Below are 26,183 nucleotides of genomic sequence, written 5' to 3'. Positions count from 1 at the left end.
TTAAAATAAGTTGCAATTTACTAAAACATTTTAAATGAAAATATCTTTCTTTACAATTTATGTCATAATCATGAAAAAGAAGTGACAGAAACTTAGTTACTAGTCCTAAATATTCCTGTCTATAAATAAAAAAAAATGAACATTCATAATATATGACCTGCATTTAATGCCTAACAGGTATAATTTCAAACAGCAATGTAGAAATCATTCATAAAAATCATGAATGTCTTTTCTTTTTTTATCAGTTTCCTACCCAACTCAAGTATGAATTACAAAACTCTTTGTATGAATGATATTATCAGAAAAATAACCTTAGATTGGATTCCCCTTAGCATGAGGAACATATATAAAAGCTTTGAAATGGAGGATGAATTACTGAGTCTCATGCACAGATTTTTCTAACCAGAAACTTGGATCTTTTCTAGCATTAACAGACAAATCATACATTCATTGACAGATAAAGTAATATGGAGGAAGGATTAACTGTTCTATCATCACCAAACTGAGTTTATAAAAGGCCAATTCTCATAGAAAGGCTTATAAATTTGTTGAGGTTTAGCATGTTTCTTAGGGATGAGAATGCTGATTCCATGAAAAGTCTTTCAAATTTGAACTTGCTATGGTGTATTATTGTGGCTTTCTTTCACCGTATTCTGTGGCGTGTATCCAGAGCATGGTCTGCAAGACCAGGGCGGCTATACTGGTGAAAAACGGATGTAGTCCTTGTGTTCTGAAATTCTGATATTCACTGTCCTGCCTGTTTGGCCAAAGTAGGACAGCTTACAGCTGCAAGGGACCTGGTATACACCAGGTAGGTCTAGGGGAAGTGGTTGGTCTTTAGTGGAGTGGATAAGGGATGCCAATTTAGTCTGTAACAAGAGGTCAAGTCATTTTTTTTTATGATTTTGGTAATTTTTTATGAGATGCCTCGGATGTAGGGAATGGTGATGGATTTAGACTAATCCTTGTTGTGAAGGGAGGGAAGGGTTGAGGTTTACTGGTTTCTATAATTTTTGGATTTTTTTTGGGGGGTAAGCCATTGGCTGAGAAAGTGTTGAGGATGTGATTTAGTTCAGTGTTTTAGACATTGTCATTTGAACAGATTAGTTTAGCCCTGTTGTATAGTGTCTTAATAACTCCATCTTGTTGTGAGGAAAGGGGGATTGTTGGTGAATGTATCTGCCTGTATGGGTGGGTTTTCTATAAACAGAGAAAACCAAGGTTCCATCAGGCTGGCGAGTGACTAGTGTGTCTAGGAAAGGGAGGCTGTTATTTTCCACTTTTTCCAGGGTGAACTTGATTCTGGGGGTGTTGGTTGTTTAAGTGTGATAAGAAGGAGAGGAGTGTATCAGAGCCATGTGGCCAAATAGCAAACACATCATCAACGTAGCAAAGCCACATGGTTGGTTTTTGTGGGGAAGAGTTTAAGGCTTTCTTTTCAAAAGTCTCCATAAAGAAGTTGGCCAAGGGTGGGAAGAATGGTGACCATGGCTGTCCCCTCTATTTGTTTGTAGAATTTTTCCTGCCAAACGAAATAGCTTGATTTCATTGTGAACTGAAATAGGGCTGAGATATCGGGAGGAAATTTAGCTTGGATTAGCTCTAAGGTTTCCTTGAGTTGGACATTTGTGAATAAGGAGGAGACGTCAAAACTGAACATTATGTCAGTATGTTGGAGTGTAAGGTTTTCTATGCTGGCTTTGAAGTGGGCTGAGTTTTTTATGTGTGATGGTGTGTTGCAAGTATAGTGTGTGAGCGCTTTTGGCCAAATGGTTAGCTAATTTGTATGTGGGGGAATCAATGCTATCCGCTATGGGATGTAATGGCATATTTTCTTTAAGTGTATTTTTGTGAGTCCATATATACGGCGAAGTATAGAGTTAAACGGTTTTAATTTGTCAATAACATCCACAGGCCAAGAAGTGACCTTCTTAAGGAGCCTATGGAGTTTTCGAATTTGTAAGTTGGTGGATTGTATTCAATAGGGAGGTAAGTAGCCCAATCTAATAATAGAGAATTAAGCTCACCTGTGTAGTCCATTCGGTTGAGTACTACGGTGGTTCCCTTATCCACTTTGGTGATTACTATTTCTTTGTTTTTCTTCATATTCTGCAGAGCTTTATATTCACTATTGGATATGTTGGATTTTGGTGGTCTTGATTTGGTGAGAACACAAGCTACATCCAGTCTAATATTGTTGGCAATGTGGTTTGGAAGGTGGTGGATCCCATGTTCAATCTGGATCATTATATCCTCGGCCAGTATTTTTCTGGGAGCAATGGCGAAGTTGTGGCCACATGAAAGCGCGATGAGTGCTGCAGACATAACTGAAGAAAGGTTGACTACAGTGTTGGTTTGAAGTTTTGGTTTGGAGCTCAAGCTCTTTTTTAATTTATCAAATTCTACGAGAATTACTATCATCCAGGGAGATTCCATCGCACGCAAGGTCCGCCAATACGGTAAAATGAAGCTAGGCTATCAAGACAACTGAACCATCTGACCTTCCTAAAATGCTGCTGGGATAATAGTGTAAAATTCATCACAAAAGACTCTCCGAATTTATCACCATGCCAGCTACGCTCTGCTACAGGAACAAATTGCTACCACGTGAGTTCTCCTAGCTGATGCAAATGAAGCTATTCAGGCGCTTGAAGAAGAGCTTTCCAATATGTTAAATCATGGCTTTGGTCTATTTTATATGACGTCTCGTGAACTGTGGCAGATAAAGAATTCGAGAAAATATGGAGTCAACATATCAAGAAATTTAAAAAATTAAAAAAGAGCTCGACCTCAGAACCAAAACTTCCAACCAACACTGTAGTCAACCTTTCTTCAATTACGTTGAAGCCTGCAGCACTCATCGTGCTTTCACGTGGCCACAACTTCGCCATTGCTCTTAGAAAAATACCGGCCGAGAATATAATGATCCAGATTGAAAGTGGGATCTGCCACCTTCCAAACCACATCGCCAACAATATTAGACTGGATATGTTCTCACCAAAGCAAGACCACCAAAACCACCATATCCAATAGTGAATATAAAGCTCTGCAGGAAATGAAGAAAAACAAAGAAATGGTAATCACCAAAGCAGATAAGGGAAACGGCACCATAGTATTCAACCGAACAGACTACACAGGTAAGCTTAATTCTTTATTATTAGATCGGGCTACTTACCTCCCTATTGAATACAATCCACCAACTTACAAATTCGAAAACTTCATAGGCTCCTTAAGAAGGTCACTTCTTGGCCTGTGGATGTTATTGACAAATTAAAACCGTTTAACTCTATACTTCGCCGTATATATGGACTCCCAAAAATACACTTAAAGAAAATATCCCATTACATCCCATAGTGGATAGCATTGATTCCCCTACATACAAATTAGCTAACCATTTGGCCAAAGCGCTCACACACTATACTTGCAACACACCATCACACATAAAAAACTCAGCCCGCTTCAAAGCCAGCATAGAAAACCTTACACTCCAACACACTCACATAGTGGTCAGTTTTGACGTCTCCTCCTTATTCACAAATGTCCAACTCAAGGAAACCTTAGAGCTAATCCAAGCTAAATTTCCTCCCGATATCTCAGCCCTATTTCAGTTCACAATGAAATCAGGCTATTTCGTTTGGCAGGAAAAATTCTACAAACAAATAGGGGACAGCCATGGTCACCATTCCTTCTTATCACACTTAAACAACCGACACCCCCAGAATCAAGTTCACCCTGGAAAAAGAGGAAAATAACAGCCTCCCTTTCCTAGACACACTAGTCACTCGCCAGCCTGATGGAACCTTGGTTTTCTCTGTTTATAGAAAACCCACCCATACAGGCAGATACATTCACCAACAATCCCCCTTTCCTCACAACAAGATGGAGTTATTAAGACACTATACAACAGGGCTAAACTAATCTGTTCAAATGACAATGTCTAAAACACTGAACTAAATCACATCCTCAACACTTTCTCAGCCAATGGCTTACCCCCCCAAAAAAATCCAAAAATTATAGAAACCAGTAAACCTCAACCCTTCCCTCCCTTCACAACAAGGATTAGTCTAAATCCATCACCATTCCCTACATCCGAGGCACCTCAGAAAAAATTACCAAAATCATAAAAAAACATGACTTGACCTCTTGTTACAGACTAAATTGGCATCCCTTATCCACTCCACTAAAGACCAACCACTTCCCCTAGACCTACCTGGTGTATACCAGGTCCCTTGCAGCTGTAAGCTGTCCTACTTTGGCCAAACAGGCAGGACAGTGAATATCAGAATTTCAGAACACAAGGACTACATCCGTTTTTCACCAGTATAGCCGCCCTGGTCTTGCAGACCATGCTCTGGATACACGCCACAGAATACGGTGGAAGAAAGCCACAATAATACACCATAGCAAGTTCAAATTTGAAAGACTTTTCATGGAATCAGCCTCAGTCTTAGGAAACATGCGAAACCTTAAGAAATTTGGTTGCATGAGACTGTCCCAAATTTGGGAGACGGACATCAGGAGACCTTCAGTCCAACGGCCAAGAACACCTACATAGCCTGTTAGAAGGCATCATCAGGACTTTTAGGAGAAACGATAGCTTCTTCGCTTCTTCCTCATTTACTGTATGTACTGCCTGCATGCATGTGTCTTTATTGTAAGTTTCTTTAAAAATGGCAACATGACGTTGCCGAAATATTGGAAATATATATTAAAGTTTAATTTAACTTATATTCTAGTGTATGTTGAATTCCTTAAGTGAATTAATAATCATATAAAAAGCCAAGTTACTTAGCTATAACAGATATTGGGAATAATAGGTGAAGAAAGATGGGATGGGAAAACATAGGTAGATAATGTGTCCCTTCATCTGGACTTTGCTCCATGTACCTTCAGCAGGTCTGATTAACGAGTGGATAGTTTGCCAGCAAAATCCATATAAATCACTGTATAATCATCTCCTCTGTCCAACACATTTGGTGATTATTATAAAATATAACCAAGTTACTAAAGCAAGGACTCTTCCCCCTCCCCCTAACAAACCCATGCTGCTCTCTTGAATGTTTTCCATTCTCATCAATCCAGGTTTATATTCTGTCTCTAACCAGCCTCCTCTAACACCTTCATCACTACAAATGATATACACACACTGGCTTACTGTTGAACTGGATTATCCCTTATGTAGTGGCACTATTATTCCTTTCCACTTTTCTTGGACCTCCTGTTGCAACCAAGTCAAGGAAATTTTCAGCTTCTCACAAATTCTGTAATTATATGTGGTGATATGCTATCCAACCCCACAGCCTTATTAACAAGTTTAATTAACATTCTAAGCAATTCCTATGATTGAACTGTCAGCCTCCTGTTCTTCTCCTATGAAATTGGCCATTATCAGATGAAGGAGGAGGTGGAGAGTAGAGAAATGAGAAGAAATGGTATATAATGAAAGCAGCTGCAGGTAACATTAGCCATCCCTCTCAATATACACCAAAAATACTACAATACTATGAAGTAATTTTTGAAGTAAAACTTTAATTTCAACATTCTAAAATGTTATTTTTCTTGCTTTTCTGTTAACAAAATCGTCAATGACATTGGTAAAGTCTATTTCATAGTAATGTAGGTGATTTGTAATCAATTTTATTTAGAAAAACTCCTTTCACAACTAACAACACTTACAGCAATCATGAGGAAAATTCACAGTAGTATTACAATATTTGGAACTGAGTTCGAGACTGTATCTTAGAATTAACTGGAAAAGTTCAAAAAGGTTCAAAGTGCTGCCTGGATCAGACCCCCCCCCCTGGCTATGCCACTGCTGTGATAGCAGTATAAACTGTAATATTTAGTTGAATTCTTAGTTCTTCACTGTATATACCTCAAGAGGTACACAATAATAAGACCCATGATTGCTTGGGTGCTGCAGTAGTGTGGTGGACAAGAGAACGCTTATTTTACAATATACCTTACAAACAGAGTAGCATGAGTTACTGGACTTTCAAGAAAAGACTGTGGAACATGTAGAGATCAAGACCATGAATTGCAAAATTTAGGACTATTTAGGATACTGCATTTTTCTTTGATAAATCTTTTAAAATCCACTTCTCAAATAGGAAAGAATTGATAAAAGAGAAGATGAATGAATTCAGAAAGTATAAGCTGTTAAAGGATGGATTACACTGTGAAGGGGGGGGGGAACTTCTAGGCTGGAGTTTTCATTTCAAATCCCAAAATTTAGAAATTCTTTCCGTTTGGAAACTTCAGTGCTGAGTTGCAAAACCAAAATTTTGCAAACGTTGCCAAGCAAGCAAGCAAGATGATGTTTGACAGAAACTGATCATTAACTTTAACCTTCTATGATGAGGCTCATATGACTCCACAGAAGGCTAAAAAGTAATACTGATACTAAATATGATTCTTTACATGTTGACCAATTCATGTATGTGAAGAAAAAGACTTCTATGTATTATGTCCAGAAAAATTACTTGAGCTGTGCAACTTATTCAGCATATTTAGAACTACGAAGTAAGTAAAACCTTGCTTAACATAATTAATTAATCCATCAATTATTGTGTGCTAAGTGAAATCACATTAAGCGAATACAATAAACAATAGGAATAATTATAATTCATCCATCAGTTAGCGCAAATTTGAAAAAAAATTTATAAGCTATATTACAGGATAAAATCATCGAAGTTAATAAAAATCAATTGCATAAATTTTTACATTTCATATCTAAACATTTGATTGAGCTGCTTTTTTTACAAAAAAAATTAAGTAAAGATGTTTGAATATGCTTGACTTTTTCATCTTGTCATGCAATTTGCGATAGCTGGTGATCGCTTTATCAAGATTTCAGCAGACTTTGAAGCTTTGTTCCATTTCAGGATCAGCACCAAACAAAATTTCCTCAGCATGCTCAATGTGATTGAAAACTATCTTGGGTTCTTTTGCAGTTAGCTTCATAGTCATAACATTCTCTTCTTGTTCACACTCCTTATCTTCTTCATATGCATGCTGTTATTCTAGTTGAAGGAGATCATTCTTGCTTAATTGTTCTGAATGGGAATCGAGCAAGTTTTTCAGCTTTTCCTCCAACATAATTACTTTTCTCCTCTTTTTATTACTGCCGCTTTCTTCATCAGTCTTTCTCTTTTCCATATCAGGGGATGAATATAATAAAGACTTATAAGTATCTGAATTAGATTAAATCAAGCGGCACTGTTTGCTGCAGATTGGTGACAAAAAATTTCACATAATGTAAAATAATCACATTTAATGATTAATCACTCGCTTAAAGTGGGAAAGAGTATCATTTCACTCAATCATGCTAGCTGATTACCGTACATATCAAATTCACATTAAGTGAGGTTTTCTTGTACAATGTGAATTTTTCTTAAAAATATTGTTTGTAAAAATTCCGATTATTTTAAATCTCTCTAAAATGAATACAGTATACAAGTGATTTTGCTTAATCTAGTTATATATATATATCTAGAAACTGGCTGAAGCATGTTCACTTTAATTTTACTTGGGCTTTGTTTAAAACTGACTTCTTCCATGTACATTCCTCTGATGACTATATTTAACTGATTCCCATTACCTGTACCAAACAAGCACAGTTCATGAAGTATTTGCCAGCATTAATTAACACTCTATTTGAATATTAAATAATTATACAGACTCTACTAATTCTTTCAACGAGACATTAGTTTTTCTTACCAATCATAATTCTCAATATATTAGAGATGTTAGCTCTTCTCTAGGTAACTCAGATCAGAATTGAGTCAATTTTTCCCCGACAAAGTGCCACTCACAAAACTACTCTCTGTAGTTTATAATAATGTCAAACAATTGTTCTGTTATAATTTTTTGCTGGATTACTGTTTTTAATTTTGTGATTCAATGCCAAAACCCTCCATAGTTTGGCTGGTATCGTTGATATTCCCCTCCTTTTGGCTGAAAAGATCTGGTTTTGAATCCAATTGATGCTGCAGAGAACTTTATAGAGTCTTTTCAAAAAAAAGGTGAGTTTAGCCAGATCTCATACAGAGATGGAAGAATTTTTCCTCCCAAAAATCTGGGTATTACATTCAGCAAAACAGACTGGCAAGAGAGTGCATATTTTGATAGACACAGACTATGTAGAAAAGGTTAACTGCTCTACTTTGACATTAATAACAGTTTCTTTACCATGACAGACTACTGAGCTTACCACGTTACGAAGCAGTGTGTGTGAGATTCAATTATGTTCTTTATTAAAGATTTTAATCTAAATTTGTCATTTTAAAACTTTTTTTTTTGTAAAAATAAATATATCGATCTGTTCAAGATAAGAATAAGACACATCAAAAATGTCTCTTATCAAACACCTTAGCTTCCATTACTACCTATACTCAAGCTTATAATAATTGCAGAAAACTTACTGACAAATCTAAAACTACTGAAAAGCCAAAAGTAGAAAACATACCTTATAAATGGCAGTCTATATTTTATTTTGATTTTTACACCCCAACAGTTATGTTAAGAATACATAAAAACAAAGCTATCTCCATTTTACATTTTATCGATACTTTCATTTTCTCTCTGACATTTATATTTATGATGCTTTACTCTGATTTTTCTGGTGAAAAGTAAGAACAAAAAAAGGAGTGCATATCAATCTGATAAAGTCTCACTAACTATTCTTGAAACTTGCAGTCTTTTGATCTGGGTATTCAATGTCCTTTTATAAACCAGTCTATTAGAATTCATTCTAAAAATTTGTCCATAAAAAAATTGGCTGCCTACGGACACATTTTTAGGATGAATTCTAATAGACTAGTTTATAAATGATATTGAACACCCGGATCAAAACACTGTGCAAGTTTTAAGTTAGTGAGATTTCATCACATTGATATACACTCCTTTTTTTTTTCTTTTTATCCACTTATCCCTAATAATTGGCTGCTAGCTTGTATTGGCCACTGTCAATTCAGAGTATCTCTTTTTATTTACCTATATTGCCTATTTTTGGAAAGAAGCTATGGAAAATTGTAAAAAACATATCTGCTTTTAATATTTGTAAGGAAACTAATTGGATGTGGCATAAATGCTTTCCAACAAAACATGTCTTATATTCATAAGCCTTTTGCTCTGATAATAATTTTCAGATTTGGCTGCTGAATGAGTGCATGACTAACATGTTCAAACTTTGAAACTAATGCACCTCAGAATTGTGTCTTTTGCCTCTTTGTTTCATTCTCTACATGAATGATGGCTAACTGATGTAGCATTACTATTACAAGTAAAGGATTATCATTAATGCCTCTAGTGCAGTGATGTCCTCTAGCTGAAAAGTCCTGGATTGAATCCCAGGTCTTTCTAACTAAAATGAAAGATGCAGTAATATGGCTTTTCCAACTGAATGCATGTATAGAGAAAGTCTTTTTTTGTTGCAAAACAGACTAAGTGGTCATAAAAGAATTATGTTGACAAGCACAGCAGATTGTGGAAATAAGATTAACCATCCTGTAAATAATTAGGCTTATTATGGTCAAGTAAATTGGCCATAATATATAAAGGAAGTTGGGGGGGGGGGGATTATCATCAGCCAGCCATGGAGTAACAGGGCTCATTGTGAGGTGTCCTTACTGTCACAAGGTAGAGTCTCTGCACTTACTACACTCCATGGCAATGCAATCTACTCATCTATCACTTGTTAAGCAAAAAAACTTTCTCCTCAAAGCTGTATAAGGAGAGTGTCTGGAGTATACCCAGAAAGCTGTGTTCACTAAGTGCAAGGAGGAGGAGAGAGAAATGGAACACAAGATTAAATAATAGCAACCATCACCAATCTTATATTTTTGCATTTATTTCCATTAAAGACTCTCCTAATTGTTTCCTGGCTTTGCACAATTATTAAAATTAAACACAATATACTAATGCTTCATGAAGAGGAAATTTTTCTGTGTGTAAACATTGCATCGCATTTGTGTTCATAGCCTGGATTTGCAGTCACAAATACAAACCTTTAAGCCCTTTGAAGAGACATACAGATGGTGCAGCAAGTCAAATTCTTAGTGTTCCAGTGGTTTTAAACCATCCAGAAGGCAAGGCAAGGCAAGGCGAGTGCTGAGACAATAGCACCTAAAAATCAGTGGCTATGATTGGTTATTGTGTCAACCAATCCAATTGAACATGGTCATTTGTCATGAGTTGCTGTTTTTGTTTTCTTAGTTTCATCTGTTTTACGTGCATGAAGTGTGAACTGACATATTCAGGACACTGATATAGACAAGCAATTTTCTATAAATAACTTATAACTTTTTTCCCTTATTTACAAAGGGAAACACTGTTGACACCCTAATGAATGTCCTGTTTTCTGCCAGAGCTTTTGCAGATTGTATGATTGATTATAGTCGAAGAAGAAGGCTGGAACTTGTAAGCACGTAAAATGAGTTATTTCAGCCTTTCTTTGGTTCAATCCAGAAAAATAATAATTTCCCAAGTGATTACTTTTTTCAATTTCTGTGCATATTATATGGCTATATTTAAAAATCATATCAAAATTCAAATTATCCATGTCTCACTCTAGTATTTGCCAATAATAATCTAATCTCACCACAAAGCATAAACCCTTTGTGTTTCTCACATAAACAGTGCATGTGAAGTTTAGCTATTGCTCATTTGACATTCATGCTCTCTGTATTTAAAATTATATTCAATGATAAATTAAAGTATTCAAAGTTATTATTATTATTATTATTATACCCTCCATAGAGTCGACAGACTCATTGTGAGAGGTTCATTTAACTGACAACATATTTATCATATAAAATCTTAAAATCTTTAACACTCCTTGCATTAACAACACATTCTGGTAATGCATTCCATTCACTGACTATTCTCCATGGAAAAAATCTACTCCTCACACTCTTCTTCACCACACTTTTATACAACTTCAGGAATGATATCTGATTCTTCCCCTCTCATCTTCTACTCTTTTTATAATCCCTCTGAATTAATCTGATAAAATCCTCTCACTAACTTAAATGTCTCTATCATATCACCTCTCCTCCTCCTATCCACCAAACTCTGCAATCCACATTTCCTCAACCTCTCTCCATAGCCAGAATTCCAGTCCTGACATTGTCTTAGTCGCTCGTCTCTGGATCCTCTCCAATGTCTCCACATCACATTGAAAACCAGGTGACCAGATCTGAGCACAATAGTTCACGTGTGGTCTGACCAGTGCCTTATACATTGGCACAACCACTTCCTTATCCTTGTATGTTAGAGTACTTCTTATCATAGCAGCACTACGATGTGCAACCTCTACAACACTAGCAATATGCCCTCTAAATTTCAGTCTACCGTCAACCATCACTGCCAAATCTCTAATCTCATCCACTTCCTGCAGTACAGCACCATCAATATAATAAACAGCCTTATATTTCTGCATTCCAAAGTATACCTTGCACTTATTGATATTAAAACTACAACCCAACTCTTTTGTCCAAGTAAAAAGCCTATTCAAATCATCCTGAAGGGATTCAGCATCAGCAGTGCTACTTATAATTCTTCCTAACTTTGCATCATCAGCAAATAATTGAAGATCCCCAGTCAGTCCACAGGATATATCATTTACAAACAGGTCAAACAGCATGGGCCCAAGAACAGAACCTGGAGGCATGCCACTGGTTACCCTTCTTTTTTTGAGACACTGCTCTATCATTCACAACCTGTTGGTATCATTCAGAGAGCCAATCTCTGATCCATCTAACCAATATTTTATCTATTCCCATCCTCTGCAGCTTGTGCACCAACTTATCATGTGCTTCAGGAGAAAGTGAATAAGTGTTCTGTGATGTCAGTGACAAGCCATGTATTTTTTAAGCATGGAAGTAATTCGGAAAAGGGAATACCGCTGTTTATGACTGGTCATAAAAATTGCCTGCAAGCCAATTACAACAATGGGCAGCATATCCTCTGTTCTCAAAACTGAACGAAATAATATCTGTGTTGCAAATGTCAGTGACCAAGCCACATATTTTTAAACATGGAAATATTCATGAATTATCGTTAATTTTCACACATTGAAATCTTTCAACATTCGGGAAATGGAATACCACTGTTTATGACTGGTCATAAAAATGCCCGCAAGCCGATAACACCACTGGACGGCGTATCCTCTGTTCTCAAAACTGAACGAAATAACATCTGTGTTGCAAATGTTAGTGACCAATCAGCAAGGAAGTATAAAGAAAGTTTTTCCACTGAAACTGAAGATCAAGGTAGTCTGTATCTGGTTCTCAAATCTAGTAATACTGAATACTTTCTTCACAAGTTCGTATTGTAGGAGGAAAGTGCTTGTTTCGAAACCATAGTGCTGTGATTTTTTAAAAGTAATAGGCTTAAATTTAAATTTTAATATGAATAAGAGACAAGGGACTTTGTTTAATTTTAGTGTTTAGAAATCTCTTATTGAAGGTGTTTGTGACGCAACAGATAGTGATTCATTCACCTCCAGCCTACAAAGCGATCTCCAGGATGTACAAAAGGAGGGGAAAACTACCAGCACACAGGAGAAAAAGTCTGTATTCACTCGTAAGTACTTATAATAATATTATAAATTTTTGGTGATCAGAATGAGATATGTCAATGAAAATCAGCACAAATTAATTTAATGATGTTGGCTTGAGGAAACTACAACATGCTACAAGATTTCATTAGTCCAGTGACTGATAACTGATTTAAATGTAATTTTATATTTGTCAACATGTCACACTATATACATAAGTGTACTAATACTCTTTATATTATGCCATAATTAATTATTAATATTATAATGCATTAATAATTAATTAATTATTAATGCATTACAAAATAACCAAGGTGTTCCATGAAAATTTCAGGATTTGTGAAGTGTTCCGTCATAGGAAAAATCTGGGAAAGGCTAACCTCTCAAATGCTTTTGCAAAGTCCAAGAATATCACTGTATATGATCCTCCCTTATCCAAAACACCTGTCACCTTATAGAATTCAAGGAAATTACTAAAACATGACATATATCCATGCTGACCATCATAAAGAATGCTATATTCATCAACCCAATCCTATATTCTATTCCTTACCAATCTCTTCAGCACCTTAACAACAACTGCAGTTACACATACTGGTCTATAGTTGGAGGCTTCTGTCTTAGAACTGCTTGTGGAGTGGTACTATTTTGCCTTCTTTCCACTCCTTAGGAACCCTACCCACTGCAAGACTTTTATTAAATAACCAGGTCAATGGCATAACTTACTGTGGTGCACATTCCTTAAGAATACGTGGTGATATGTCATCCATTCCCACAGCCTTATTCACATCTAACCCAACCAATATCTGATACACCTCTGCTTCTTTCACTTCCAATTCTCCTAATACTTACCTCTCTTCTATATATTGTACTGGATCATTTATACCAGTATGATATACACTGATATACAAGTGCTTGTGCAATAATTCCACTATATCCTTTGCAGCTGTTAGTCTGCTGCCGTGACTGTTCACCAATGTTAGTCTGCCATAATTATTCTTTCTCTTGCTTGCCATGCAGTGGAAAAATTCCTAAGTTAACATTGGCCTGACTAGCTAATCTCCTCTCATAATGCACCTTTTCCTTCTTTACCATGCTCGTCACCTTTCTAGCCTGCTCCTTATACTCCTCATGGATCAGATCACCACCGACTGTCTTGTACCTCCTCCATAACATTTTCTTTTCCAGCACAGCTTGCTTTATTTCACTGATCATCCACTTCACTCCTACCCTATTCACTCACTTAACCGTATGCAGTCATACATTGACTTTGTCAGATACTGCCTTGTGAGCTTCCGTGCATTGTCAACATCTTTTCCACTCAGCTCATCTACTTAATATACTGATGCTAAGTGACTACAGAACTTCCTATAATCACCTGCTTTATACTTCTACATGTATCCATTTTTGGCAGTGACCTTTTCTTGTTTCATCTCCTCCCAAACAAGTACCTCATGATCACTCTCACCAACTGGCGGCAGTGTCAACGCTTCATTAACAACTACGTCTTGTGAAGTTATCACCAAATCCAAGACATTAAAGCCTCTAGTTGCTTCAATCACGTGCTGCTTAAGATACTTGTCTCTCAGAAATTCCATATATTCACTCTTCTTGTTCCCATACACTATTTCCTCCTTCCAGTCTATATTCCTGTAATTAAAGTCTCCCATCAGGATCACCTTCTTTTTGCATGCCCTATACATTTCACAATCAGTATTCTCTGCATTCCCTGGTCTATAACAGCATCCTATCAGATATACTAACCTGTTTATTTCCACTTCGCACTACACAGACTCAAAATCCATGCATACACTACCAACTTCCACACTTTGCAGACAAAATTCCTCTGCAATCATCAACAGCACTCCCCCCCACACACACCTCTTTTCTTATCCTACGGTTAATTGCATTGGACCAATTCAGATGAGTGTTGATGTGATTTGTATGCTTAAAACTTTTATACATCAATAAAAATTCAACCATACGGTTAAATTGATGTCAATTTTGTTGTGCAGATTGCATAAACCACACAACAGTGCACCCAACCTAAATGGGGATGCGACACCACTGATATAATGTATATCCAAGTTGGCTGATAACAATATCTTACATTTTTTTTTAAGTGAGAAGCTTCGCATAATGTAAAGCAGAGAAAAAAAAAATTCCATTATTAAGAGCTCATTAATATATTTAAATGTTTCTAAATGTTTTCATTAACATCCTTTTATTGATTTAACAAGTATGTATTCAAAAGTGTCTTACACTGCCATATCATCAACTGATAAAGGATTGGGATAAGATGATTCAATGAGTTCCAGAAGTTTTTCTTTAGTAAGCTCCACTTTGGTTCCTAACAAGGTATCATCCAAACCTGGAAATAATACAATGAATTAGAGAAGATTTATCAATTTGATACAGACACTTATTTAATCTGTATATTAATCTATATCTGAAGATGTCTATTTAAACACAGCAGGTGCAGTGTTTTGATATATGCAGATATTTTTGATGATGAATTGATTGGAAATAATGATTAGCAAAGACTGACACTAATACTAATATTTAATCTGCATTAAATATATTAGGATTTGGGACTCAAAAATAGGATTGCAGTTTTAACATGCATGATGGACTGCACTGTAAGATACTGAAATATGAAGATATTTGAAACTGCATAAGACAGAGGCTGTTGCTTCTACAGTCATGGAAGATCACAGTAATGATGAGAATTCCAACCAGTATGGACTAAAAAAAATTATTCTACAGAGGAATCTTAGGTCCAGATATGGGTTCTTGGTTTTAAAGTAATAAGATGTTTGAGAAAGAGAGAGGTACTACACAGAGGGATATCAGGATTATCTGAATCAGGGTTACAGAGTGTGAGTGACAGATGTGAAAGGATCAATTTGAGGACGGCATTTAGAGAGAGAGAGAGAGAGAGAGAGATGCTAAACAGAGATGGAGGGGTATCAGATTATGATACCCCCCATAGCTATCTAGCTATGATGATTACATTAAAAAATGAGACGTTAAGTGTTTTAAACCCAAGGGTTGTTATTTGTCATTGAATGTATATTTTTGATTTAGATCTGGATTTCTTTCAAATCAAATTGGTGCAGAAAGCAACGAACATAGTTAAAGATTCTATCAGGATATTGCTTCCATGAAAAAACAAAAATAAATAAAGATGGTTGCATTGTTTGCTGACTTTTTTTATCAAGGAAACCAGATATTTTTCATTTACAAATGAAAAACATCAGCAAAAAAATTTAAGTCTACTGTAATAATTGCTATGTTTTATTTTATAGTTCACTATAAAATAAAACAGTTATTTTATTAAATTTCAGTTTATTAAAACAGTTATAAATAAAACATAAAAGATGTGTATGTGGTTCAAAAATTCTAAAATCAGATTTGAACATAAAAATGGCACATTTTGCTCAAGGAATATATATATATATATATATATACATATATAAAAGATAACACACAGATAGGCATTATTACTTAAAAATAAATTAAAGATGCCAAGAAATTGTATTCTTGGTTTCATCCTTTATCCAAGAATATAATTTCTTGGCATCTTAAATTTATAATATAACCAAGTGGAAAAACTTTCAATGACATTATTGCTTGCTAGATACCAAATAATAATGAAGTGAAAAAAATGAGCATGTGCAACTTCATTAAGAAAATGACTGTATGACCATAAAAAAAAAAAAAGTGAAAAATGAGAAAGTAAGGATTGTAGGTCTCTTGCATCGGTATGACAAGAATGAGTTGGAAAGAAGGACCAGATTGCAAGTAAATGAGAAGATTGTGCAGGAGGAATGGTGTGCAGTTTATAGATGTATGGGGTGAAGGAATCTGATAGACAAAATAACTTCTATATAACTGATGAAATGAATTTAAATGGTTTGGGAGTTTGATGTTTGAAGAGAGTGTTGTTCAGTGACAAGTTGGAAGCACTTACTCAGGGAAACTAGAAGTACTGGGAGGAGGAATGCAATCAAGTTAGGATTCAGTCACTCCAGAGAATTTGAAACCAGCAAAACTGTATTCAGTATTATACAATACTGAATACTGCAAGTAAATGACCAGATTGCAAGTAAATGAGAAGATTGTGCAGGAGGAATGGTGTGCAGTTTATAGATGTATGGGGTGAAGGAATCTGATAGACAAAATAACTTCTATATAACTGATGAAATGAATTTAAATGGTTTGGGAGTTTGATGTTTGAAGAGAGTGTTGTTCAGTGACAAGTTGGAAGCACTTACTCAGGGAAACTAGAAGTACTGGGAGGAGGAATGCAATCAAGTTAGGATTCAGTCACTCCAGAGAATTTGAAACCAGCAAAACTGTATTCAGTATTATACAATACTGAATACAGTTTTGCTGGTTTCAAATCTGAATGGGTTGGTTTTGATATTGCACAAAGGTAACTATGGGTTCAAGGGGATAGAGAAACACATACACCTGAATGCCAACAGGATCAAAAATAAAGGAAAGAGGTTTTGGCACTGGTCAGCTCAACTTGACCAAAAATTATAGGCATCAGAGAGACCTGTTTGACAGAAATAATTAGTTACAGGAATAGAATCTAAAGGGTGTTAATTGCATTTTCAGGGAGGATAGTGGGCAGGAGGTGGGGGGGTATTTCTGATGATACATGAACTTCAACAAACAAAATTAGAAGTTAAAGGATTTTAGGTCTCGAGGAGATGGTTCATTTGTGATTATCTGGTGTGAGACAAAGGCCAACAGGACAAAATATATTGTTGGTTGCTTCCTACAGACACAGGAAGATGCAAGTGTGCATTGGCAGATTAGTACAATGAGTACAGGCCAAGCAATTATTATTATTATTATTATTATTATTATTATTATTCAGGCCTCCATGGAGTCAAAAGACTCATCGTGGGAGATCCTTCCTAAGAACATAAAGTCTGTCAAGCCTCATCGAGGGGAGGTCCCCCTAAGAAACGCAAAGTCTATCATACCACTCCTTAAACTCATTGACCGTTCTCGCTCTCACCACTCCATCAGGCAATGCATTCCACAATTCAATCACCCGTCACGCAAGGAAACCGCTCCTCACCCTCTTGCTCACAGTTTCCTTTCATAACTTCCAGGGATGACCTCTTGTCATCCCTTGAAGTTATGAAAGTCTGTTAAGAAGTTATGAAAGTCTTGTCACTCCTTCTCGCTGTTCAACCAAGTGAAAGAACTCCCCAGTGTCAACCCTGTAACTACCTCTCAACAGTTTAAAAGTCTCAATCATATCACCTCTCCTTCTTCTATCCACCAAACTCTGTAGTCCACATTCCCTCAGCCGATCCTCATAACTATCCTTGTACAGTCCTGAAACCATTTTTGTATCCTTTCCACGGTTAATTTATCCCCTTCAAATCCTGGGGACCAAATCTGAGAACAATAGTCCAAGTGTGGTCTGATCAGAGACTTATACAACAGAATGATAAATCTCTTATCTCTGCAGGTCAGTGTCCTTCTCATAATTGCAGCAATCCTCTGTGTTACCTTCACCACCTTTGCAATATGTCCCCTAAACTTCAGGTTTCTATCAATCATCAACCCCAGATCTCTTGTCTCCCCTACTTCCTCCAGTATAACTTCTCACATAGAGTATGCAGCATCCCATCGATGTTTCCCAAACCTCAAGACCTTGCATTTTGCTGCATTAAACCGACACCCCCATTCATTTGCCCATCTATCTAGCTTATTCAAATCCTCTTGCAGGGCTACTACATCTGCACTATTACTAATAATCCTTCCCAGCTTCACATCATCCGCAAACAACTGAATATCCCCTTGCAATCCACTGGCAATGTCATTGATATAAAGGTTAAACAATATAGGTCCTAGTACTGAGCCCTGTGGGACCCCACTTGTAACCCTCTGCCTCCTTGAAACTGCTCCACCATACACAATTCTCTGATACCTATTGGACAGCCAATCCTGAATCTAGTTGACCAATCTGACATCCAGACCCATGTGTTGCAACTTAAATATCAGCTTATCATGTGGCACCCTGTCAAATGCCTTTGCTAAGTCTAAGTAATTGCAGTATATGCCTTTCCCTCATCTAATGTTCTTGTAACTTTATTATAAAAGGCTAGCATATTGCTAAAACAAGAGCGCCCTTTCACAAATCCATGTTGACTCTCACAGATAACATTACCCTCATCTGCCCAATGCTGTATATGGTCCCTCACTACTTTCTCTAAGATCTTAACAACTACTGATGACACACACACACAGACTGGCCTATAATTAGACACTTCCAGTCTGTTACCACCCTTATGCAATGGCACTATCTTACCTTCCTTCCATTCCCTGGGCACCTTTGCCAAAGCCAGACTTTCATTGAAAAGCCAGGTTAAAGGCACTGTCAGTTCCCTAGCACATTCTCTCAAAACTCGTGGTGAAATACCATCCAGTCCCACAGCTTTACTGACATCCAGAGTACTCAGTATCTGAAACACACTCTCCTCCTGTATCTCTAAACCTCGAATCAGCCCTATCCCTTTAGCATTAAAACTGATTCCTCTAGGATGAAATACTCTAATAAAGTGTTCATTGAACAATTCCACTATGTCCTCTGAATCAGTCACTCTATTCCCATTTTTATCCCACAATATCATTCTTCCACAGTCATTTCTCCTCCTATTGGCCACATAGCTAAAAAATTCCCTAGGATTTTCTTTGGATCTTAGGGCCAATCTCCTCTCATATTCCAGTTTCGCTTTCCTTACCACGGGAGACTTCAACTATGGGGACATAGACTGGAGAGAGAAAAGGAGACATGGCAAGTGAAATTTATGCAGTTGCTAAGGGATAATTACCTGAAACAGCATACAGCCAACCTCCAATCAGTAAGAGTGATTCTCAGTGGTTCTCAGTGATTCTCAGTAACCTGGAAGGTTACGAAACATATGAAGTTCTCAGTCAAGAACTGCACCAAGATGTCACCTAAATCAGTCATTATGACAGATTTAGGTGACATCTTGGTGCAGTGCCACGGCCTGATAAGCTACAAAGAAAGAATGTCAGGCGTACATTGCAGGAAGTAGTCAGAGACTGCATAGTCTCTGACCACTTCCCGCATCCCACAGTCAAGAGGATAAACCAAATGGAGGTTAAATGGATTTGTAGAGATATACAGCAAAGAGCTGTAAAAAAGAAAACATCATAGAGGGAATATAAAGAAAATATGATCGGTATACTCATGAGTAGCAGAAAGTGCAAGAAAGAAGGGTGATTGGATGATAAGAAAGGCCAAATCATATTATGAGAAAAAATCAGTTAAGAGCAGGACAAAATAAATCCCAAAGATTTTTTTTTTTTTTTTTTTTTTTTTTTTTTTTTTTTTTTTTTGTTATGTAACAAGTAAGAGGAAAAATGACTATGGTAGGATGACTTTAACCAATGCTGATGGTAGGAAGTTGACAGAGGAAAAAGTGGAGTTACTGAGTGATCATTTTGCAGTTTTGATGAACAGTGATGCATATCAAAATTGGTGAAAATGAAGAGGAGGTGTTCAGCATATTGCAAAATATGAATGTGAACACAGCAGTGGGACTGGATAGCATGTCAATCCATGTGTTGTGTGAATTTTCAAGAGAACTGGCAGTGCCTCTAATGAAATTATTCAATTTAAGTCTTACCTCTGGCAAGATTCCAAGAGAAGCAGAAAGAAAGTAAGATAGTTCCTTTACATAAAGGTGGCTCTAAGACAGAAGTAGCAAATTACAGACCAATTATTATCTCAGGAGTGGTAGTTCAAGTACTGACAAAGCTGGTTAAAGGTAAAATCCAACAGTAGTGGATATGAATACAATACTGTGGTGAGCACCATGGCTTTGTAAAAGGTAGGTCCTTCCTTAGTAATTTATTAACATTTTATAACAGACTGACAGCAGAATTAGATAAGGGAAATGGTTCCTTACATCAAACTGCTGCTGGACTTTGCAAAGGCATTTGACAGAATACCACATGGTAAAACTATTATTACTAAAACTGGAGCAAAGAGTTAGTAAAATAGCTCAAAGGATTACTTGGATGTTGAAACACATGCTACCAAGTAAAGATAGGAAGGTTTATTATCCTTCTTTATAAGGTTACAATTTGTCTGCAGCTTGACTACTGTGCACAGATTTGGTCACATGAATTTCTTTCAGATCAGGAGGTGATGGAGAGGATTCAGAGATGAGTGACCAAACTGGTGACCAGTTTGTAGAATTCTCCCTATGACGATCGGTTGAAGGTGTGTGGGTTGCAAAGTTTAGTTGACAGGCAGAAAAGAGGGGACATGATAGAAACTTATAAGTTATAAAATATGTTGCATAAGATCAACACAAAAGAAAATTTTCAGTACATGATGAATAGATGAGAGAAAGAGAGGTCACCCATGGAAGATGTGTAACTTCCATGGGTGTGGTTAGTATAATTGGTGGACTAGATTTTTTGCTTGGAAAGTGGCGAGTGAGTGGAATGGACTGCCAGAGTTAGTTGTGAGTTCCCAACAGCAAGTAAGTTTAAGGAGAGGTATGACAGGCATTGTGTGTATAAAGGTTAGTGTGGATCTCCTGTACTATGTCTTCTGACGTCATGAAAGTAAAAAGATGCAGCACAGTTGTTTATTCATTGTTGTTGTTGTTAGAGTCTTTTCTTCTCTTCCTTACACTCTATCCTTAAAACATAAGCATGTGCGTACATGTGTGTGTGTGTGTGTGTGTGTCTTCCTCTCTTCTTTGTGTACTGTTCTGGAAGATGTCAGGAATTTTCTAAATAATGTTAAATTTAATTCTGAACACAAACTTTTATGGAACTGTTTCACATTGTTTAACAGCTTCGTATATGACACGTACTTATACATCTATAACAGTATGTATCAAATGCCTTAGAAGATAGTATAAGCTCTGACAATACTGGAATCCCAAGAGACTAAACTGGAGGAAAACTGTCAATAGGAAGTTACTAATAATGTAAAATTTTCAGACAGTAACTATCAAAGCAACTTATACATCCTTGAGGGTACATCTTTGTAATTTGATGACAATCATCATCATCAAATTCCTCACATAATACCCTCAAGGGGGTGTACAGGATATTATAGTACTACATGAAAAATTTACATCATTACTAACTTCCTATCTACAATTTTCCTCCAAATCAGTCTGTTACTTGTCAAGACTATAACATTATCAGATCTTATATTTCTATTGTCTAAGGCACTTGGTACTGTATCAATCCACCCATATCTCGGTCTTCCTCTGGGTCCTTTTCCTGCCATCCTGGCAGAGAACACTTGTTTTGCTAATTTTTCCTCGCCCATTCTGTTTAAGCGACCATACCACCTGAAATTAGCTCTGCTAACACATTCGTGGATGCTGACAATGTCAAGTTCTTTCCTAATATCCTCGTTTCTAATATGATATTGCCATTGATGCCATCTGTTCATGCCTCTAATCTTTCTCAGGACTCTCATATAATATCTGCGATCTCTAGTCTTTGGTCAAGTGTTTTACTTCTGACTCAGCTCTCAGATCAATAAGTTAAAACTGGTTTGAACACTGTCTTGTATACAGCTAATTTAGTGTTCCGACTAATTTCTCTCTTATTCCATATGATTTTATCTAATTGACTTCCCACCATACCAGCTTTGTTGATTCTGTTGTCTATTTCCATATTTAACTTACCATCTTCACTAAAAATCGTGCCTAAGTAGCTGAAATGTTTTACATTTTCTACAGGTTCTCCGTTCACAACACAGTTGACATTTTCAACGATTCTACCTATTTTCATTGTCTTTGTCTTTTAATTGCTGACATTCAAACCATATCTATTACAACAGTTATTCAATTTAGTAAGGGAATCTTGCAAACTTGTAGCGGATTTATTTAGAAGTATAACATCGTAGGCATAAAGCAAAGAGCTGACATTAACATCTCCAATTCTGATATCATGTTTAACACCACTTTCCTTCATAATGTGATCCATATAGATAATGAATAACAGAGGAGGATAATGTACATCCTTGTCTCACACCAGATTTAACATTAAACCATCTTCCTGTACTTCCTTCAATTCTAACTGCTGACTTACAACTCAAATAAAGACTAAGTATTGCTTGATATAATGCCCCATTGACACCATATAACTGCAGCGTATTGAATAGCTTCTCTCTTGGCACCTCGTCATTTTCCAGATCGACAAAACTTAAATACAGATCTTTGTTATATTCCCATGCATTCTCAACTATTTGTTGTAAAGTGAAGATCTGATCCTGACAGTTTCTTCTTCACCAAGCTTTTCTTCCACAATTCTTCTCAACCATTTATCAAGTATACTTGCATAAATTTTGCCAGGAACACTCAGTAGGGAAATACCTCTGTAATTCTCACATTCAGTTTTATTTTCATTTTTATATATGGGTACTATGAGAGCTCTATTCCATTCATCGGGAATTCGTCCCTCTATCCAAGCCTTTTGAACTATGCAGTGCAGCCACTGTAAGACTTTTATACCACCATACTTCAGCATTTCTGGTCGAACATCATAGTCCTGCTGCCTTTCCACATTTCAAGCCTTTGATGGCTTTTTCTACTTCAAGTAATAGATATGTATTCCTGACTGTATATGCCTGGTCAGTATTTTTTACCACTGTGCTGTCATCACTGCTTGTTTCATTTAGCAATTTTTCAAAGTAATTACTCCATACTTCAAGGATATCTTTTTCTCCCATTTTCATATCACCTTTATCGTCTCTAACTCCTTTTACAGTATTTCTAAGCTTCTTCAACAATCTCCAGAATATTTTGCCACCTTCTTGATATTTATTTTCTATGTTCTTGCCAAAGTCCTCCCATGACTTTTGTTTAGCTAGTTTTACACAGTGTTTAGCTTTCTTACATTTGTCTCTGTATTCTCTAAGAGCACAAGCTGACTTATTTGCCAGGAACTTTTGATATGCTTTCTTCTTTTCCTTCACTGCCTCTTTAACTTCCTGTGTCCACCATGGAGTTCTGATTTTTCTATCCTTGCAGATAACCTCACCACATGCCTCTCTGGCTGAATCAATCAGGGTTTTCTTCAAGGCTTGCCACTGAATCTCCAAGGTTTGGTTCCTGTTCTCAAACTCTTTCATTTTTTTCTTCAATAAGCTTTGTGTATTTTAGTCTATAGTTCACATCTGAGAGCTGCTCAACTTTTATTTGCTTTAAAACTTTCTTACATGCTATCTTTTCAACATGAAATTCAGTTTTATCCTGCTCAAGACTAAATAGTGATCGCTTCCAATTTCAAATCCTCTGTACACTTTGGTGTCCTGCACCAGGGATAAAACAGCACTATCAACAATAACATAGTCAATGAGACTTTTCTTATTCCTTGCCTCTTCTCTCCATGTGAATTTGTGCACATTTTTATGTTGGAACATGGTGTTAGTAATAACCAGTCCATGTCCTGAGCAGAAATCCAACAGGTATTTACCATTATTATTAGCTTTGCTCTTTTCTCCAAATTTTCACAAAATATTTTTGTATGTCTGATAATCATTTCCTACTTTGCTATTTCGATCCCCAACAAGGACCCACTTTGACTTTTTCATTGTGTCAGTTGCTTTCTCTAAAGCATCAAAAAATTCCTCTACTTCTACTTTAGTAGAACCTTCTGTGGGACCATAGGCACAAATACGTCTCATTGTCCAATTCCCCATTCTGATATTTCCCACATCACTCTACTTGAGACTGCCTGCCATTCAAGAAGATTAGCCTCGTATTTTGTGTTGAATACTATGGCTACTCCTTCTTTTCCTTGATTGTTATTGGCTGAATATAACATTTTGTATTTATTGCTCAGAAAGATTCCACCAGTTTTTGTCTTTTTTGTTTCAGTCACCCCTATTATGCCGATCTGGTACTTATCTAATTCCTCAGCTAGCTCCATTTCTTTGCCATTCAGGCTTCTTATGTTGATAGTACCGATCTTTAACTCTGGTGATGTTGAGTTGGGGTGCACTTTCCGATTTGTTCCAGTAGCTGACTTTTCGCTGTTCGCCCTGGTTACCTGGCAAAGACAACAGGGGCCTTATGTAACCAGGCGATGCCCCAGCCAGCATGAAATTTTGTCATGCTGTACCATCATTTTGTATATTGGTTTAAGCCAATAAGAATACAATTTGGTTGGCTAAATCCCAAATTGCCAGCCCATTCTCATTCGTTCAGTATCCAGGTAGATACCCAACAGGGTGCACCACAAGAAGGTGAGGATTGGACATTAGGTCAGAAGCCCTGGTCGGTTCCCCGCATTCCTTTAAAGGCTATGTGGAGGCCTCCTCTCAGTTATACAGCTTCGACCCTTAAGCAACCCATTTGATGACAATTACTACATAATGTACACATGTGCAAGAAAAAAAAATCATGAAATATCAGTACTAAAGCCTGAAAGAAAATAATTAAAGAACTACTGGTATTTGACTGAGAGATTCTGAAAATGTTGAATACATAAATAATGCCATGTCTGAACATATAATATTGTGATATTTTAGTTTTGAGTTAACCATCCACGGATTTTTCTGAAATATCTATCAATATGTTGAGTACTCTGATTGAATGTGACCTACTCATCATTATTGGGTCACATTCAAATGGAATACTCATTCTAATTTGTAGACATCCATCCCAAGGTCTCTGAAAGCTTTTGATTCCAAATGCATATGTTCTAAACATGATTTCAAGAAATCATATTTGGAACATATGGAAATAGTCACATTTCAAAGCATACTTCAGTTTTATAAATATGAAAAACCATGGAGCAAGATGTGGCAAACAGAGGTTATTTAAATAACAAGATCTCTTTAATTAGCCAAATATGTTATTCCACTTTCTTTTGTCATATTCAGCTTCTTTGGTAACTTCTGAATAGTCAATTAAATGTTCAAAAAAAAAAAAAATCACCATTTTAATCACTTTGTGTGTGTGTGTGTGTGTGTGTGTGTGTGTGTGTGTGTGTGTGTGTGTGTGTGTGTGTGTGTGTGTGTGTGTGTGTGTGTGTGTGAAAGTTTTTCTAGTTGCTGGACAGTCAGATGATTCAAAATTATTTAAATCTCTCTTTTCGATTTTGAAATCTTTTAATCCACAATCCTGTGTTCTGTGACCCATATACTGCTCCATTTTATTTCAAATGAAAACAAGTTCATGGCAATATTTACAATTTCATTAAAAACTGATTATAGATTCTGTGTTCAAAGAATTTATCACCCAGTTTTATGCTGCTCATTGACTTGTTGCCACAACAAAACAAATTGAATCTAAATTATTTTGTTGCACAACACAATACTATATTTATGAATAATGCAGACATATGTCCCCCCTACATGTGCTATATCACTAGTATTACAGTGATAAGGCAAAAATTAGTCTAATTATATTATTGTCAGATATTGTATATTTGTTCAGCTTGTCAATCAAATTTCATAGTACAAAGATGCTAAACTCATTTAATCAGTCATAACACTGAATTTCCTTAACATAAATTATAATGATCAGTATAAGTATTAGAATGTCACATGCTTAACTAAATGCTTATTATTATTATTATTAAA

The 26,183-nt window shown here is 36.4% G+C and overlaps 1 protein-coding gene across 1 annotated transcript in view; it reads right to left on the bottom strand.

Moving 5' to 3' along the window:
- Positions 1 to 26,183, bottom strand: part of LOC150098976 (uncharacterized) — a 217,843-nt gene that overhangs the window by 47,372 nt on the left and 144,288 nt on the right. Inside the window, exon 6 of the mRNA XM_090404948.1 lies at positions 14,822 to 14,930. Coding sequence (XP_090261074.1) covers positions 14,822 to 14,930 — 109 coding nt within the window. The remainder of the gene's footprint in view (positions 1 to 14,821; positions 14,931 to 26,183) is intronic.

Source organism: Typopeltis vanoorti, chromosome 15 (assembly GCF_054136105.1).
Source record: "Typopeltis vanoorti isolate ZY-2024b chromosome 15, IOZ_Tvanoo_1.0, whole genome shotgun sequence".
NCBI classification, from domain to species: domain Eukaryota; kingdom Metazoa; phylum Arthropoda; class Arachnida; order Uropygi; family Thelyphonidae; genus Typopeltis; species Typopeltis vanoorti.
Note: the sequence above shows the minus strand (reverse complement) of the source record. Positions and strands in the feature narration are given on the sequence as shown.